The sequence below is a fragment of the Saimiri boliviensis genome, chromosome 9 (assembly GCF_048565385.1).
Source record: "Saimiri boliviensis isolate mSaiBol1 chromosome 9, mSaiBol1.pri, whole genome shotgun sequence".
NCBI classification, from domain to species: domain Eukaryota; kingdom Metazoa; phylum Chordata; class Mammalia; order Primates; family Cebidae; genus Saimiri; species Saimiri boliviensis.
The window spans coordinates 94,590,495-94,609,356 of NC_133457.1; the positions used below are offsets into that span (position 1 = coordinate 94,590,495).

Consider the following 18,862-nt stretch of genomic DNA (forward strand, 5'->3'; position numbering starts at 1 on the left):
GGGAGGTGGTTCCAGACCCTGTGCCTGACCCCAGGAGGGCAGTGGTGCCCCAGCCCCACGCAGCTCTCTGCTTACCTGCATGTCAGAGATGATGGCTGCCTGCCTGGCTTTTTCCTGTGCAAGTGTTGTGACCCCTGCGTCAGAGGAGGACAGTGTGAACCCCCCACTCTCCCCGTTTAGAGAAACCACACAGTATAAAGAAAACAGGCTGAGGGGCTTGCTGTATGTTCATGCTTTAATTCAGAGTTGTCTGCCGCAGGTACAACTCTGTCTGAACAAAAGGACAAAGGAGACAAGAGTCAGGATCCCTCCCCACCTCCCCGCTTCCCGGATCCCCTGAATTCTTTGTCAAGGGGATGGCCTAATATGGGAGTGCACTGTGACCCATTTGCGTTGTCCCCTAGGTCAGAGAGGGGGTTGTGAGTTCTCTGGGCAGAGGCCCTTGGGTAGGCCTTGGCCCCAGAACCTTGAAGTTTGTCCCACCCCTCCCCAAAGTGCTGTAAGATACCCCTGTGCTAGTGGCAATTGGGAAGGGTGTGTCAGTGAGAAACTAAGTGATCCCCTTGGGAGAAATCTACATACGCTCCACTCAAGCCCAGCTCTCTGTGCAGAGCCCGGGCCCCAGCTTCCAATGCCTGCCTGAGCCTGGACTGGCTGGGCAGTGGGGCCACTCTGGCCCGAGCCCTAGAACTCAGCAGAAGCCACCTCTGGCCGCTAGGTTCCAGAAGGTGGTTCCTGGGGATGCTGTTCCTCAGGACCTCATCAGCTCTGGCCAGACACTGGGGAAAGGGGAGGCCCCAAAGATTTCTGCTTCAGAAGCTGAGGGCAGGAGGAAAAAAGTTGCAGCCCAATGGGAGGAGGTATTAGGCGGGAAGGAAAAGGGCTGCTGCGGAGGGTGAGCTCTCTCGGGGGAGGCCCCTGCCCCAGCTTTGCCCTCCCAGCTCCATCTGCACCCTGCCTCCTCAGGGCGCGGCGCCCGCCCAAGCCGTAGCTGCCACACCGCCAGCACCGGGAGCCGCAGGGGCAGCCTGCACCTTTGCATCGATGCAGATACTGAGCACACATACACGCACTCCAGAGCTGGGCCAGGGCCACCTGCCGTCACGGTCCCAGGGCCTGTCCCAGGGCTGAGTGGGGAGCTGCTTCCTCCACTGACAAGAAGAAAAGCCCATCAAAGGCCCCAGGAGAACCCCCGAAAGAGAGGACCCTCAACACTGTGGGCCAGAGCCTGTGTGCCCCACACAGTGGTCTCAGGCCAGAGCAGGAGTAGAGGGCTGCAGCCGGCTACACTCACCTCCTCCGCAGGTGGCTCCTCCGGCTACCTCCACCTCGGGCCCAGCCACAGCCCACTCCTCCACAGGTGGCTTCTCTAGCAGCAGGGACAGAATAGACTGTGGCCCCAGCCCTGTCACATCCGCCAAAACACAAGACACAATAGGAAGGCCACAGACACAAGACACAGACAGGAGCAGAGGGGCTTGAAGCTTGACTAAATTCCAGTGATGAAAAATATAGAGACTTTATGTTGTCAAATATAGTTCATACATTTCTTTTCTCGGCAAAGCTTGGGCTACGTCTAAGGAGACTACGAGGCTCCATGAGTGCACGGCACAGGAGGCTGGGTCCGTAGCCAGTCCCGGCTTGGCTTTGGATTGGTTTTGTCCACTGCCCCCTCCGTGGCATGGCCACAGTGTCCTGCAGGGGCAGCCCCAGCCAGGCCCCAGTCATTTAGGTTTGGTTTGGCTGGGTTGGGGCATATTCCACAAAGGATGGCTGGTCTGAGGCCCTGACCGAGGCGGGGGGAGCTTTGGAGGCACAAAGCGTGTGGCAGAGGGGGCTCATGCCCCAAGGGCTGGGCCAGCTGCCCATTCCCAGTGCATGCAGGTGCCCCACCTCACATGGAGGGCACCAAGCAGAAGGGCAGAGCCCAGGAGTCAGGCAATGGCTGTTGGAGCATTGGGGTGAGGGCAAGCAACCTTGGCAGAGAACCAGAGTGGCCCTGAGGCCGGAGGGGCGAGGAAGACACAGAGTCCCTCCAACCCCCTAGACGTGGAGCCTCGCCTCTGAAGAGTGGGTGGGACGACCAGATGGGGTTGAACCCTGTGGGGGAAGAGGAGTGAGTTTACTTGGTAAAATAGTAATGGTAATAAGAATGTCAGCAGCTTGGCTGGGGGACTCAGTATGGTCCCAGGAAAGGGGCAGGGGGCAGTGAACCTTCCCAGGCCAACTGGCCTTGGGCTGGGAGCAGGGAGGCTGCAGGATGCCTGCCTGCTCTTCCACACACATGCCTGGGAAACCCATCCCAGGACATCCTGCTTTGGCCTGGACGAACATCGTGGCTTCAGTAAGCCGTCCTGCAATTCATCCTGCCAGAATCCCCCACCCTTCTCCAGAGGCAGATAGTTTAAGGTTTAGGAACCCTCATCTCAGAAAGCAAGCAGCCACCTCACGGGAGACCCTTGCATGGCTGAGAACCAGCCCCAAAGTGAACATAGTGCAAAGCAGAAGTTGGGCCTGAAGGCCCCAGAGAAACTTGGGGCAAGTTCCAGGAGGCAGTTACGGCCTCTGGCTTATTCAGTAAACTGTGGATTCCTGAGTCCAGCCCCGCCTCCCAGCCTGCAGATGAGATGGCCTCACCTTGAAAGGCTAGGGGAGCCCTCCTGGCAGGGGCTTGCCTCCTCTTCTTGTGCTGGTGGATTCTCCAGCTGGGAGCTGGGGCTCAGGCAGGCACTCCTACCCCAGCACTGAGCTTGCCGGGCTCAGCTGCCTCACAGGAATAATGACTGACACACCCAGAGGTGCCAAGAGGAGAGAGATGACGGGAAGGCCTGGGATGAACGGACACACACAGAACCCACACTGCCCTCTGCCACCTTGCGCCCAGCCCGTCTCTCCTCCAGCCTGTGGCCTTGACTGAGCTCCTGAGTCCCAAGGTGGGGAGGAGTCTGGGGAGGCTGGAACGCTGGCCCGGCCCAGTGGTTTCGGCCCCTGCTCTGAGCCCTGGGTTAGCGATCTAGTTTAGGCCGTGGCTGCCTCCATTTGAGGAGAGGATGCTGGCCCCTGAGGCGGGGCTGAGGGCAAGGTGGCTTGGAAGAGCAGGCATGGAGTGAACAGGGCACTGAACAGGACGGTGCAGGGCGGGGGCCTGATGAGCAACTCAAGCCCGGCTTCTCTGGATAAAGACAGCCAGAGACTTCCTGAGCTGGGCTGGCCCTGTCCAAAGGGCCAGGGGGACAGAGGGGCCAGGACCGGGGGGGGGCCCTCGCCTCCTCCCTCTCTGCGATGTGTCCAGCCGGTGTGCCTCCTGCCTTTGGTCTCCCTTCCCTGCTCTCCATCGAAGCTTTGGGATGCCTTTCTCCAACCCCTACTCCTGCCACGATACTGTTTTAACATCCTGAAAAAAAGAAACAGTTCCACACCCAAAACTAAATAAATAAGATGATGCCCATGGGAGAAGGGAGGGGGAACGGCATCCCTACAATCAGTGGTCAGGCCGCAGGCGCCGCTGCCCGAATAGGCCTCCTCAGAGCTGGGAGCCGCCGCCCGCTGGGCTGGGGCCTGGCTGGCTCAGGGAGCGGCAGCTGATCCTGCGGATGGAGTGCAAGGCCACAGTGCAGCAGCCCCGAAGCAGGGAGCTGATGTTGTAGATGGGCTGGCCCTGGCGTCGCTGGGAGCGGCAAAGCCAGGCCACCGTGGGCACGGCTGGTACCACCACGGCCAGCAGATCCACGATGTAATGGCGGCTCCAGTAGCTCTTGGGCTCCTTTTCAGCCGTGGCAGCCTCCTCCTCCTCCTCCACGGGGCACACCACGGTCACCGACTGGCCAGGGTTGGGGTTGGCACCAGGCTGCTGTGGGGTGGGTCCACGGGTGATGGGCTCTACGGCCTCTGGCTCATCACTCACTGTCACCACCACTGCTGAATTGGGGTCTCTGGGTCCCGGAGGGGGGGTGTCTAGCTCTGGGCACCTGTCCCCTGACTCAGGGACTGTCCCACAGACCTGGGCCTGGGTCACCTTCTCCAGGATGGTGTCGAGGTCAGGCTGGTACTGCACGAAGTCTGTCTGGATGGCACGCTCCTGCATGCAGCTGGCCTGCACACCAGCCTCCATGCCACACAGCAGCTTCTCATAGGTGTTGCTGGCGGGGAAGCGGGGGCCCAGGCCGAAGGAGCTGTGCAGCGAGGTCTCCTCCATGCCACAGTCCACCCCCGATGACAGCAGGCTGCTGGCTTCCAGCACATCCGTCCGGCTCAGCGTGTCATCGGCTGCCGCAAAGCCGCTGTCAGCCCCATCCTCAGCAGAGCCACTGGAGGGATCGCCAGGCTGGTGGTCACCACAGACGGCCGGGTCACTCAGCTTGGTGTAGGTGGAGCTGCGGGTGAGCGAGCGGGCGGGGGACCCACCGGCCGACTCCCCTGTGCCATCCTCCTTGGCCGTGCCGTTCTGGGCCACCTCCATGCTGTGCAGCAGTGTCTCCAGCTTCTTGTTCTGGATGTTGATGTCCACGAAGTACTTCTGCAACCCCTTGTCCTTGTCAATCAGGTTGTTCTTGACAGTGTCGATGACCTGCTTGAGCTGCTTGATCTCCTTGCGGGCCTCCTTCAGGGCCAGCTGGGCCTCCACGCGGTGGCACTCCTCCTCAATCCAGTCCTCCTGCATGCGTGACAGCTGCGTCTTCAGGTCATCGATCTCTGTGTCCCTGTGAGCCGAGGAGACACACACATGCTCACTGCCTGCCTGCCTGCTCTGTCACCGCCAAGGAGAGGCAGGGAGAGGACAATGTCACCAAGGATAAAGGGCCCTGTGCTGCTGTGGCTCAGAGCCCAAAACAGAAGGACAAATTCAATGCCTTTTTATTATGGGGGGAGTGAGAGTGGCTGGGGAGAGGGGCTGAGGGGAGAAGACAGGAGATCTACACCTGGTGAGAGAAGAAAGTTCAGGAGACATCACTACCATTCCCACCGCACCAGTCCCCAAAACGCAGACTACTCTCAACATTCAAATCCATCATCTAGATAAGAGACTAGACAACAAAGATCCTTGCAAGTTTTATACCTGCTGCTATAAAAAACCTAATAAAATCTTAATGTAAAACAACAAAAACTAGGCAGAAAATCTCGGCTCTATAGAAAGTGAGGTCCCCTCCTACTAAAGCAGAAGATTTAAATGGTGGAGTATTTGGCCAGAGACCCCTGGGGAGAGAAATGACAGCCTTCAATGCTGGGGGAGGCTGATGACTTTACATCGTCCCTCAGGCAGAGAGATGAAAAGTGGTGGGTGGAGCCGGGAGAGTGATGAGAACAGGGTGGCTCTCTTCTATCCATGCTAGAAGCTGCTTCTTTGTATATCCTTGTATCTTTGTATCTTAAAGAGGAAAGGCTGAAAAGATCAAGGAGAAAGGCACAGAGTTACTCCTGAGAGCCGGCAAGCAGCCAGGTGAACAAGAGAGTCGGCTGACTCTTGTCCAGAAATGCTCAGGCTTTTCAAATTCCCGAGTCACAGACGAATGCAAGGGTGCAGGTGAGGGAGGTAAGTTAGAAAAACATCCCATCAGGTCTAGAGGTAAAACCAGAGCAAGATGAAACAGCGACTGATTAACACTATTGAGGAAGGAGGAAAATCATGCAGGAGACATCAAACCCTGTTCCAGGCATTCTCATCCGCTCCCTAGTGGCAGCCCCCTCAGTCTCAACCCTACATTCCCATCAATAGAATCTACGAATGCCATGGCTGCCACTCTGGGGTTTATCAGCCCAGCAGAGTGACTGTCTCAGATCAAGCACCATATACTTTTCAAAGCCAGATCAGAAATTTCCTACAGGAAATGGGCCCAGGAATCTCATTCCTCAATATGCTGGAGGGACTAGGGGCTCAGCGGGTGCAGCAGCCACAGAGGTCAGCAATGGTATCGCCTAGAAGGGGCCTCACCATCCAACAGGACACAGCTGGAGCTCCTTAGAGTGCCAAGAACAGACAAGGCAACAGGTACTGGGGGGTGGGAGATACTTGGTCTTCACTCCTCCTGCCTCCAGGTGGGGGGCTCGCTCTAGGTAACCCTCCTGGCCTCACCCTGCTCCTCACTCACACCTCTCCCTGAGAGAGAGTGTAAGTTTGGAAGAAGGAACTGGGCATGATCTGCTCAGCCAGCCCCTGCCTCTCTCTCCTTGGGGCTCAAACCCCAGGGAGCCATGGCTTTGAGCCCTGTCCATGTCTCAGTGGCATCCCATTTGAACGGGGTCTTGAAGGGTGTTTGCCTAGGAAGCGAGATGGGGGGCAGGGCATCTCAGGTAGTGGGGACACAGATATGAAAGCACAGAGGTGCATAAGCATGTGGTGTCTTTGAGGAACAGAAGGTGGGCCACTGTGGGAAGCACAGGCATGAAACTCGATATGTAGAGAGTGTGGGGATAGTAACAGTATGTCATGTAAAGACCTGCCATAGGTTCCTGTGGGAGTAATGGGCAGACAGTGCCCAGGGAGTGAAGGCGTAGGCACCCCCATGCCAGGGCATCCTGCCCAAACCATACAGGGCAGATGGTCTGCTCTAAGCCATGGGGCTGGCCCCAGAAAAAAAGCTGGAAGATGGGCCATCTGCTCCCTGAGGCATTAGTGCAAAAGGCATGCAGATTCTGGCCATCATTGGGAAGATAAGGGAAAATAAAAATAGAAATCCTAGCTCTGCAGACAGTGAAGCTCACTGAATGCATTTTAAAACCACAACAGATCCAAACTCAGGTAGCTGCTTGGCAGAGCTGTCATCAAGAACCATGTAGTCATGCATACCATGTGATCCCATTTACCTGAAATGTCCAGAACAGGCAAATCCATAGAGACAGAAAAGTTAGTGGTTGCCAGGGACTAGGGTGGTTGAGAGAAATTGGGAGTGATTGCTAATGGTAATGGGGTTTCTTTTTTCAATGATAGAAATATTTATGAAATTAGCTAGTGGTCATGGTTGCAAAATTCTGTGACTATACTAACAATCACCTAATTGTATACTTTAGATAGGTGAATTGTATGGTATGTAAATCACACTGCAATAAAACTGCTGTATTTACCAAAAAAAGGAAAAAAGGAGCAATCATGGTGCCTGCTCGGAGCTCCAGCCCCACACAGCACCTTGTCCAACTCATAATAGGCTGCACATTTGCACAGACACAGTCCAGAGAAGGATAGTTAAGACAATGGGAGAGCTATGCCCTGAAGTGTCCATCACGAAGATGAGGCCATCAGGCTGGAGGGTAGAACCTGGGAGGGTTGGGATTAAGCACCTGAGAATGAGCTCAGATGGGCCTGTGGGGGCTCCAGGGAGACACCTGGGCTGGGGAGGAGCTCAGCAAAGGTTTCTCACGATCATCCTCCACAGCAGGAAGCAGATGAGGAGAAAGGCTTCTGGGGCCTGAAGTCAAGGTCAGCCACAAGCCCTCCAGCGACTCACTCAGCAGGAAGTAAGGAAGGATACAGAGTTGTTTCTCCCCCCAAAAAGACAGGTAAGTCAGAAAGAAGCCCTGGAAGACGGGAGCCAGGGAAAAAGAAGCAGCCAGAGAGGCTGTCAGGCTGAAGCTGGGAGAGGACTGCACAGGCGGGAGGCCCCACGGGACAGACGCTCATGGGAAACCACTCCCGCCTGGCCCCCAGCAGCCTCGTGGAGCAGTCAAGGTGAGTAGCTGCTGGCGGTCATGAGGGGTTGCGGTGAGGGTCTGCAGAGGGGCTCAAACGAGGCTTTGCTGGGAAGAAGAGAGCAGATGGATGCTAGGAGACCCCCGGCCACTCCTTCCTCCCAGAGATGCCCCAGGGCCCTGGTTCCTCTGAGTGTGGAGCTGGTGGGGTGCCCCCAGGGCTGCTCATGGCCACCTGCTCACCGGTCCTGGAGCCGGTCCTGCGTGTCCTTCAGCCGGGCTTTCAGATGCCGGATGCACACCTCCTTCTGTTGTAGTGGGGTCAGGTACTGCTCCGGGGTCGGGGGCTTGATGCCATGGTTGTCACTGCACAGTGTGTATTTCATGGAACGCCTGCAAGGGTGCCCATCATCAGGGAGAGACGAAGAGGTCAGGCAAGGCACAGGTGCTTTACCTCTGGGGAGCAAGGGGACTCCAGCCTCACCATCCCTGGCCACCAGATGGGTCCAAGCCAGGCCTCCCACACAAGACAGGAAAACCCTCAGCCTTCTGGAAGGTGGATTTTAGTAGAGCTCTTCTGAGTAAAGACCAGTGTCAGGATGTGGGCTACAGGGCTCCTCTAGTTAGGGCTGGATGGGGAGATATATCCCAGAGCACACATGTAAGCCTGGAACCAGGCCAAGTGCTTGACCAATGCTGTCAATCCTTACAGCAGCCATGGAGGTAGGGACTGTCTTCACCTTTTAGAGGGGTCGCTGGCCACAGAGAAGTTAGCTTTTGCCCAAACCCCCTCAGATGGTCCCAGTGGTGCACCCCAGAACCCAGGTACCTAGTCTTCCGACCCAGAGAATGAGTTTGAAGGCTGGAGACCCATGTTTAAGTGGCAGATTCTGGGTCTGCATGGCAGACAAGGACTCATTTCCACAGAGGAGGAAAATATCTCCCTGGTGGAGGCAGAAGCTCTCCTCTCCAGAGCACAGACCCCTCACAGCCGGGGGACAGGGAGGGAAGACACACACAGACACAGCTCTCTCCATCCACGCCCCAGTACTCTCACTCCTCACCCGCACCGTGTGCATGTGGGTGCACGCTATATTCACGCACGCTTCCTTGGAGCGCACATGTGAGGATGTCAATTCCCAGTCCATTTGTGCCTGCATGTGCAGATACACACTTGTGCCTCGAGGGCACTTGCCCGTACTAGGGCACCAGCCCAGGTCCATGTTCACAATTTCACCTCTGGGGGCACATGAGAGCACACATGTCAACACCTGCTGGCTCTGGGCAGGGACCTGCCCACTGCAGTACTCTGGGGTGGCAGCAGGCTGGACGTGAGCTGCTCCCAGCACAGGACGGCACTGACATGGTGCCCTACCAGGGCAAAGGAGAAAGAATTTCCACTCAGGGCAGTCAGGTGCCAGTGGAGGAGGGCAGGCCAGGCTTTCAGAGGGAAGGGGAATGCCCCAATTCCACAAAAGACTGTGGCCCAGCCAGCTGTACGCTCAGTGTCCCGGCTGCTGGTTGTTCTTCTCATAAAGAAACCTTGGATCTTGGCTTAAAATCTGGGCATGTTCTCACACAACTAGAGACTCAGGCCTTGTTGCCATCCAACTCTGCTCCTTGAGGGGAGGGTAACTGCCAGGTCTAGGGAGGGGCAATGCCCCTTTATGAGCCTAGAAAAGACAGGCCTTGGTGAGGCCCATTTGCAGAAGCAGCCAAGCTGGAGGGAGTTTTGAAAGTTCTGTGGAAGCTGTATAATGTTTACTGAGGAAAATGTACTTGTAAGTTGTAAATTGTCAAAGAGAAAGTGGCGATAGAGGTGGAATGAGAAATGGTTTTCTTCTATGTACTCACCTCATGGCCCCTAGGCTAACTCAAACCAAGTCAGGCAGGTCTGCTTTCTGCTTGGCAAGGGGCGGAGGAGTGGCATGGGCTGGGAGCTTGAGGTTCCCCCTCTGGTCTAAGAAATCTCTTTCCAAAAGAGAAGCAAGCCACACAGATCGTGCTCAGGCCCCACACACTTGTCTTACCATCATCCTCCTGCCCCTGCAAAAGCTTCGTCTAGAGAGGCACAGATCTGTGATGAGTAAAGAGAGGTCCTTCCCCCATGCCTGGGGGTGGGGTGGGGTGGAGTGGTAGGAGTGGGGGAACCAAGATTAGCTAAACTAGTGAGGATTGAGGATTAGAGAGGAAGTAACTATTTTATATTTTCTTCATTTTGCTTTCATGAGTATTTTTTCCACAATATAAAATTTAACACTTATACATTTTTAGTCACTAGCTCTATCTTTGTAAATATGTGTGTGTGTGTATAAACTAAAAATAGAAAAAAAATCTATAATGCATGTTTCTCAGCTACTCCTGCTTTGGAAAGCCTGGCTATTTGCAGAGGGGGCCTAACTGAGGCTCCATTGCTTACCCAGGGGCAGCAACCCTTGTTGTGGGCGAGAAGATCCTTCACTGGGAGCAATTCTCAGTCCTGGGGTTGGGATTACCCCCATGGGCTGCAGTTATGAGATGTGTTACAAAATCTGTTACTAATGGAAAAATATTAAAGTTGCCAATTATATAGTTTTCAAAATATAAGTTGATGCTTTACTCCCACGTCCCCCTGTCTCTGGGATGTTGTTATAGCCAGGATGCTGAGGCATGGGTCCTGCACACGGGTGTTACCCATCATGTGTGTCACGATGGAAAACTCCTAGCTGCTATTTTGGTGGCTTTGGACGTCACTTCACACAAATGACGTCCTCTCTGCTGAGCCCTCAGCAAGGGCTCCAGCCATGGGAGCAACAGGCCAGGCATCTCCTGGCCTTAAGTCAGATAGAAGCCCTAACAACAGCCGTTATCAGTTATCGGCCAACTAGGATGCACAGGCAGCGTGTAGATATCAAGTTACAGAAGCTTTCGAGTTATTAGCTCCACTTTAAAGATAAGGAAATGGAGGCTCAAGACAGGAAAAGACCCAGTCCAGAGCCCATGCTCATTCCCCACACACCCCAGCCTCCCTCTTGTATTTCAGTGCTGGGGAAGTAGGACAAGGCCTCCAATGACAGCTCTTGCTTCCTGGTCTTCAAGGACCCACTGCTCCCCGACATCTGCTTCTCCAGCGTGATCCTGCTTTTTGAATCTGAGCTCACCTCACCCAAGACCACAACTTGGCATCTGCCGCATGTGTAGCATTTCGCCTCACAAGCCAATACCACCTCTGCCACTCTCAAAGTGTTCACCTGAGAAGTGCGTGATGGTAGACACTGCTAGCTGCTTCCCGATACTCATCTTGCTTTCTTCCTAGCGGAAACCCCATTTGTCTGGGGTGGCACTGAACTGGGGAAAACGTGAACTGCCCTGCAGCTAGAGTTATTCCCATGACCCAGTTCTGGCCAGCAAGAACTGGCAGGATTTGGGGGCAAGCTGTCCCTCTCAGAAAAAAACAACCTCTAAGGAAGGCTTGGTCCTTTCCACCTGTTCCTTCCTGGAGGGTGGGCCTGATGCCTGGAGGTGCAGAAGCCATCCTGTGATGACAAAGACAAAAGCTGTACTCCAAGGATGGTGCAGCAAGGGGGAGAAGACATGGGGTCCCTGACGCTTCAGGGAGCTGCCGACCCCCGGCTCCTTGTTCTGTAAGTATCACCCCTAGTTTGTTTAAGCCACTGTATTTGTTTATGTACAGCTGCATATTATTATATCCATCTTACACATAGGAACTGGGGCTCAGAAAGTAGAAGTGACCTGCTCAAGGTCACACAGCCAGCAACTTTGCTGCCGTCGGGGGTGGTTAGAACATCATCCTGCTCCCCGACCTCCCCTGCCCAGGACAACTGTTCCCAGCCAGCAGGGCCAGGCCCAGGGAGGAGGAGCCAATTACCTTGGCGTGGGACTGCTGTCGCTGCCCTTGTAGGAGCCTGAATTGCTGCTGCTGCTGAGGGAAGAGGTGCCGTAGGCATCCCGCACGCTCACAGGTGGAGAGGTGCGCCTGGAGGCAGGAAGAAGAGGCAGGTGCTCGTTCTGGCTGGCGGGCAGCTGCGGACACTGGGCGAACACTGCCAGGCCGCTGCGGCCCAAAGTGCCCCCGCTTTGGGGTCACCGCAGGGGAGAGAAGCAGGAAGAGAGACGCACAGACAGGGGTGACAGAACAGACAGTGCAAATCAAGATGGAAAACCAGAAGGAGGCGAGTCCTCCTGGCTCCCCAGGGACAAGAATGGAGGCTGGCAGGGGTGCAGGGCAAGGGTGGAGCCTCATATGCTCTTATCAAGGGTCCTCAACTTCTGGGGTTTCCTAAACCCAGGGGAGGAGATCCCTGCATAGACTGAGACAGAGGTAGAGAAAAATGGGGCAGACGGGGGTGGGGACAGGAGGAGGGACCCACGGGGGTAAAAATCAAGGGAGACCAAGTGAGCCTGAGTGGATGACTGCACAACTTCCCTCCAGTAGTTGTGAAGATCAAACAGTATTGATGAGGCTACTGCTGGTAGGAATCCAGTGGTTTAAGCCTTCAGATAATTCTCACATCCACTGTGAGCCATTAAACAGTTCCAGGAGGAACTCACATCTCATTTGAGCCATTAAACAGTTCCAGGAGGAGGCAAGTGTTAGCAAGCCCATTTTAAAGATGGGAAAATGGAAAATGATTTGCTCAAAGACACACTGCAAGTCAGCGGCAGGTGGAGAGAGCCCGGCACCTTCCTCCCGCCTCCGAAGCCAGGGCTCTAAGTGAGGGGGAGACTCACCTGCGGGATCCAGCAGAGGTCCGCCTACTTCCCGGCAAGGACATGGCCATGAGGCTGCGGGTCCGAGTAAGGGGTGGGATGGGCGGTGTCCCGGGGGCTGAGGAGAGAGGGCGGGTTGGGGGGCCCGCAGAAAGGGCCGGGCCAGGCCATGTCATCCTCTCGCTGGGGCCGCTGCCCGGCATGGCTTCTCTTCTCACCCTTCGGCAGGACACCCCAGGAGCGAGGGCCTGGCAGGCTGCGGCTGCCTTCACCAATGAATTTAATGGGGCTGGTGCACAGGTTCCCACTACCCAACTTAAAATCACAACTGTCAGAGCCTCAGGAGTGGCTAAAAAACATCAGTCCAACCCCGTGTCCTCCAGATGAGTGAATGTGCCCCAGACAGAGGGAAGGCTGTGCCCAAGGTCACAGGGGCTTCAGGAGCAGGGCCTCCTGACTGCTGGCACCGAGTCTTCTACTCTATGAGCCAGGCCTGCTTCTTCCCCAGGACCCTGATACTCAGACCCACACCCCCCTTGCTGTTCAGTCCTCCCTCTCTGGCAGGGGCTGCAGGCTGTAGGACTCCTGGAGCAGGACCAGGAACCCTGAATTAGGATGGGCTGGTCTCGCCGACCATCACCTTCCCAGTTGGCGCGTGGTTCGGGGCTTCCCGTCTACAAGGGAGACAAGACAGACCAACATACCAGCACATGTGTAGAAAGACATATGGATACACACGAACACGGGAAGGTACCATGTCCCTGCCATTCCCAGACATGCCACACATGTCTCCATGAACGTGCTCAGGCAGCCAGCCCATGACGCAGGCCATGCAGCCAGGCCCCCCCCCCCGCACCCATGCGGCACAGACACGTCCGCACCCACCCATGCAACGTGCATGCTGGTTTTGGCATCTACCAGGAATTCAGGGGTACAGAGTCAAAGCCGACGAGCACTGGGGTGGATGGGAGCAGAGGCCCTCCGATGGGGATATCCCAGTGGGTGGACCCAGGAAGAAGTGTTCATGCCTAGAGAGACACATCCTTGGGCCTCTTGCTAAGTGGGTAGGTAGAATCCATCCCCTGGTTCTTGCCCCCGAGTCCATAGGCTTCTTTCCTGGGTAGAGACTTGGGCTCCAAGGGCAGCCTTTCCAGGGTTTAAGGAGGGGAGAGGCCCCATGCTGGGCTGGATTTTGGCTGTTCTGAGAATGAGGGCTATACTGAGCATTAGCCCAGAGTTACTGGAGTCTGGGGCAGAGGGGGTAATCTGGGCTCTTTGCAGCCAATGTGCTGGTCCTGTGCCAGCTCCAGAGACCTCAGTCCCCTTCTTCCACGTTAACAGCAGGACAGAGGACAGCAGCCTGAGTTACAGGAGACTTGGCTGAGGATGTCATGCCCAGACCTCTCCCCATGCTGGAGGGAAGCATTCACCGAGCCCCACTCCACACCAGACCTCATGCCAACCACGTTACGTACATCACGCCATTGACTCCTCTCAACAACCCTATGAGGAAGTGCTGTGATTAGTCCCCTTTTACAGATGAGGAATCTAGCCACTAAGAGGGAAGGGACTTAGCCAAGTCACATCCCAGGTATGCAGCAGAGCCAATATTGAAACCAGGTCAACATCAGATGCTGAGGAGCTGGATCTCAAACCTCAGAGTCTCTGGCCCAGGGACCACCCCCTTCCCACGTCAGGGCCTCCCCGGAGCCTGGTCATCCCAGCCAGCGGCGGGGCTGCCTCCTGAGTGGACAAAGGCACTGCTCAGATGGCCTGTTTCCTGGCGGGGACATAGAACACGGCCTGTTCCCCTAGAGGGTCTGGACACAGCCAGCATTGTTTGCCTGGAGGTGTCGGGTGCTAGGCTGCAGGACCTGCCGACACCATGCCTGTCACCTGAGATGCTTGCCCCAGCTTGGCAATACTTCCTACTCATCATGCCCCAGTCACCCAGGCAGGGCCTCCTGGAACTGTAGGGCTGGCCCCTAGAACAGGAAGCATGGGGAAGGGTAGATTTGGGGATGGGAGGATGTCAGTGCACCCCCTCATTTCTGAGGATGGCCCTAAGTGGCTCACTGCCTCCTGGACACAGGAGGACCATGATTGGGAACAGCTTAGGGGGCAGAGGAGCACATGAGCAAGGGCTCCAAGAATCACCTGCCATTGCCTGATGCCTTCTGTGGTAAGGTGGCCATGCTGAGTGTTCTCGTGTAGGTTGGCCCATTACTTCACGCAGCAATCCTTCAAGGCTGGCTTTGTTACTGCATTTGGACCCAAGGTCATACAGCTGCAGGTGTGACACATTATGGCTTCTGGCCTAGGTCAGCCTGGGTTCACTGACAACTCTCCCCGCATTATCCCTGCCCTTCTGGCTTTTGGGAGGATGCAAAAAGGAGGCTGTGCCTTCAGGAGGACTTTCCAGCAGAGGCAGGACTCATATCTGAGGATAGGCTCTTCCAAGCCAGCATGGATGAGTGTTCTAAGGAGCCAGCAAGTCCAGGAAGAGTGCAAGGCCCAGTCCTGGGAGGAAGGCAAGATGCCTGGTTTGCCTTGGAGCTGCGTGCGGCCTTGCTATAATGAGGGCTTTGTCTCAGCTGTCCCTGCTGCTACCTAGCTTGGCAACCCCACGTCTGCCTCCTCTTGAGTTCTGTCTTCCTTCCTCCCTGGCCTGGGGGAGGGAAGCGGGTGGCATTTGTACCTGAGTAGAGCTAACAGTCTCCTGGGAACCCAGAGCCAGCTATTCATCTGGGACGAAGGTGGAAATGGCATTTCCCCTGCCGGGATGGGACCTTGCAGGTAGGGTCCCTCATGGGAGGGCAGAAGCCACCCAGGCCCAAAAGGATCCACCTCTCAGGATCCTATTCAGAAAACTTAGTGTATATCCTGTGCTCTCTCAGGTCCTCCCTCCCTTCTAGGCCCTAGCAAGGAGGCAGGTTGCCATGGTGTTTGTCACCATGGCACCTGCTTAGCCTGGAGTCCCACAGGCCTCTCCCCAGGTGGCCAGAGGCTGCCACTTGGAAAGGAAGACAGAAAACCCCTAACTGTGAGAAGCTAGGCTGATAGTCTCGCATAACTTTCACCCCGGAGTAAACCCAGCCCTGGCCCTCACCAAACTTCCCTTCACTTCCCCCATCTTGCCCACACCAGAGCAACCCTGCTGTGCCCACTCCTGTGACTGGTCCCTCAAATGCTTAATACTTTCTAACCCCCCCAACAATGGGAGTCCAGGGAGCAAGAGACTAATGACTGCAGAAATCAATACGAACTGATCTGGGCTCAAATGCCAGCTCTGTCACCCTTCAGCAGGATGCCTTGGCCAAGTCACACCACTTCCCTGAGCCTCAGTGTCCACATCTGTAAGTGAGACTGTAAGGAATGCACCTCATATGGTTACTGTCAGAATAACATAAAATAATGTGAGTATGGGGCATGGGTCAGTGCCTATCACACAATAAATACTAAAACACGGGAACAGCCAGTATTTTGGAAGTAATCTGAAGTGAGCTTCAAAACAAACACATTCAAGGCATAATGGTGGCTTCAGGAAGATCCAGGAACACTTCTCTACGAGAAATTTGTACTGGGTCTTAAGGGATGAATAGGAGTTCAACGGGCAGTGGCAGCAAATCAGAGAAAAGGAGAAGGCTGGACACAAGCAGTGAGAGGCAGACAGCTGGCTGCTCGGAAACTAGGGAGGCTGGAAAGGGCAGAAGTACAGTGAGAGTGAGGCTTCAGAAGGACAGGGGAGGGCCACACAGAGCCACTTAAGCCAGGACCTTGTCCTGAAGGCAATGGGAAGCCATGCAAGTGCTTTGTAGGAAACAGGCACGATCCTATTTGCATTTTAGAAAGTTCCTGGGAAGCAAGGCTGTGTGGAGAGGGAGGAATACCAGTTAGGAGGTTACCAGGGGAGAAATTAGAAGGGCCTGGGTCAGGGTTATGGCAGGAACCATGGAGAAAAGGGCCTGGATCCTGTCCAGAATTCCTTGGAAGTCCTAGATTAGGTAAAAATCAGAGCAAAGCTCTTGATCTCCCATCTACATCCTTTCCAATGGGCCCTCTGATCCATCCAGGAGACCCTGGCTAGTCACTCCCAACTTCTCATCTCTACCTGGGCCGTTCATCCTGTCTACGGCACCTTCCCTGCCTGTCCTCAAGCATATATTGCACTCTTTCTTTAGGCCCCACCCACAGCCTTTCCACTGGGGACTTCTCCTATCATTTACTGTCTTGGCCACTTAGCATGCTATGCCTTGGACTAAAACTCAGGGACCACCATCCCCTGGGAAAATATAAAAACAAACACAATCAGCACACAGTTGATTTAAACACAATGGTTTAAACAAGCTCATGGGATAGACCAAGGAATTAGTCTGGATGGTCTCTAAGGTATTCTGGATCTAACATTCTCTAATTCTAGGGCTGCTAATGAAATTATGGGGTTCTAATTGATGCTTTCTGCTCCTTCATTACTAGGACTTCTGAGTCTCAGTTTCCACATCTATAAAATTAGGAAGCTGCATTCTTCAAAGAGACATGATAGCATTTCACTCAATAAACAAGTCACGGGAGAAAAAACAGGTGCTTGGGTTAATCTAATATTTTAGCTAAGCAAAAGTCCCTGTATGTATTATAATTTATCTTCTTTCAAAGAATTAGCCATTGATACAAGAAGAAAGCTATCCTAAAATCCAAGGGAACAGAACAATCTGTGTCTGATGACTCAAGCCACTGACAGCTGGGGAAAGCAGAGCATTGCAGTCAGCAGAGCAGAACTTGGTGGGGATCCTCTCTCTGCCAAGGCAACACTAGAACGCAGAACATTCCACCCATTAGACAGCAGAGCACCTGGTGCTCTTAGAATGCTAATGCAGAGAAGTGGGAGTGGAAGACAGGCCTGGGAGTGTTCCAGCAGCCACACTCTAGATCTTAGAAGATTAGCACTATCATGGCTATTCACAGCTGAGGAGTTCAGTAAACCCTGCACTGGCTATGGCCTCACCAGCCACTGTGCTCCTCCTTTGTCAACAAAACCTAGGATCTTCCTTCCAGGACTTGGTGGCATTTCTCCAGCTTGCCTCCTGTTTCCCGCACAAGACACCTTCAAAGCTGGGACCACAGATGAGACACCATCAGACTTCTTCTCACTGTGGCAACCCCAACACAGCAGCAATGCAGACCCACAACTTGGCCAAATGCTGTGAGGAGGTTCCCCAGGCAACCAGGATAGGTTGAGGGGCTGAGGCGATGGCTACATGGGACGTGTCTCCAGTGATTAAACTCAGATTCCAGAGCTGAAGGTCATGGAGCCTAGGTTTCAAACCACCCAAGAGGACTTGCCTCTGCACTTGCTGAGAGAGGTGGCTCAGGCTTCCCTCCCCATTTCACCTGAAGAGGCTCTTCTTGTATGTGTTTTACATATAGAAGGTCTGAAGTACGACTACTTTTTTTTTTTTTTTTTTGAGACAGTCTCGTACTGTCACCTTGGGTGGAGTGCAGTGGCATGATCTCGGCTCGCTGCAACCTCTGCCTCCCAGGTTTAAGTAATTATCGTGCTGCAGCTTCTAAAGTAGCTGGGATTACAGGCGCGCACCAACACACTTGGCTACTTTTTGTATACTTTAGTAGAGATGGGGTTTCTCCATGTTGGCCAGGCTGGCCTCGAACTCCTGGCCCCAAGCAATTCACCCACCTTGGCCTCCCTGCTCCCAAAGTGCTTGAATTACAGGTGTGAGCCACTGCATCTGGCCATTAAAAAGATAAATTTTATGGAATGTGCATTATATCTCAATAAAAAAACAAATTTTCAAAAATACATGTAATGTATATTTTATTTTTTAAAAGAGACAGGGTCTCACTCTGTCACCTAGGGTGGAGTGCAGTGGCAAAATCATAGCTCACTACAGCCTCAAACTCCTGGGCTCATGTGATCCTCCTGCCTCAGCCTCTCCAGTAGCCACCTCGCCTGGCTAGTCTATTTTTTATTCTTTTTTTTAAAGATGGGTTCTCACTATGTTGCTCTTGCTAGTCTCAATCTCTTGGCCTCAAGTGTTCCCCCAGCATCAGCTTCTGTGTTGCTGGGATTACAGGTGTGAGCCACCATGCCCCTGACTCCATTATATATATACACACACGTGTGTGTGTGTGTGTGTGTGTGTGTGTGTGTGTGTGTATTTAAATGAACTGCGTATTAATAAAAAGACAGACATGGTCCAGAAAGGGGTAGGGACTCTCCCAGAATGGCTCAGCAAGTTGCAGCAGAAGGAGAACTAGGGCCAGTACTGCCCCCTCTACCTGACTTCAGGTAGCTGGGCCCAGGATGCTTCCCTAGTGCTCCTCCTGATTCTGGGTCAGCCTGGAGGAGATAGGTGACTGAGGCTTCCCCTAAGGTCCTTGCATATTCACAATTTCATTTCATACTCACAAGTTCCCCACAGAGGGAGGCCAGGTGGAGACTAGCCCATCTGACACATGGGAAACCTGAAACCCCAGAGGTTACAAGAGTCACCAAGGGCTGCATCTTGGACTTCCA

General features: G+C 54.4%; 1 protein-coding gene across 11 annotated transcripts in view; it reads right to left on the reverse strand.

Moving 5' to 3' along the window:
* Positions 1-221: 221 nt before the first annotated feature.
* Positions 222-18,862, reverse strand: part of SNPH (syntaphilin) — a 42,976-nt gene continuing 24,335 nt past the window's right edge. For 2 of the 11 annotated variants that reach the window (XM_003941028.4, XM_074406347.1), the window contains exons 3-6: positions 12,352-12,448; positions 11,489-11,596; positions 7,864-8,013; positions 222-4,700 (exon numbers count right to left, since the gene is read on the reverse strand). In XM_003941028.4, the coding sequence (XP_003941077.3) occupies positions 3,524-4,700; positions 7,864-8,013; positions 11,489-11,596; positions 12,352-12,401 (1,485 nt within the window). In that variant the 5' untranslated portion in view covers positions 12,402-12,448 and the 3' untranslated portion in view covers positions 222-3,523. Of the gene's footprint in view, positions 4,701-7,863; positions 8,014-11,488; positions 11,696-12,351; positions 13,834-18,862 lie in introns of all 11 variants that reach the window. The other 9 variants (XM_010351758.3, XM_010351759.3, XR_746591.3 and 6 more) reach the window with 8 other exon arrangements.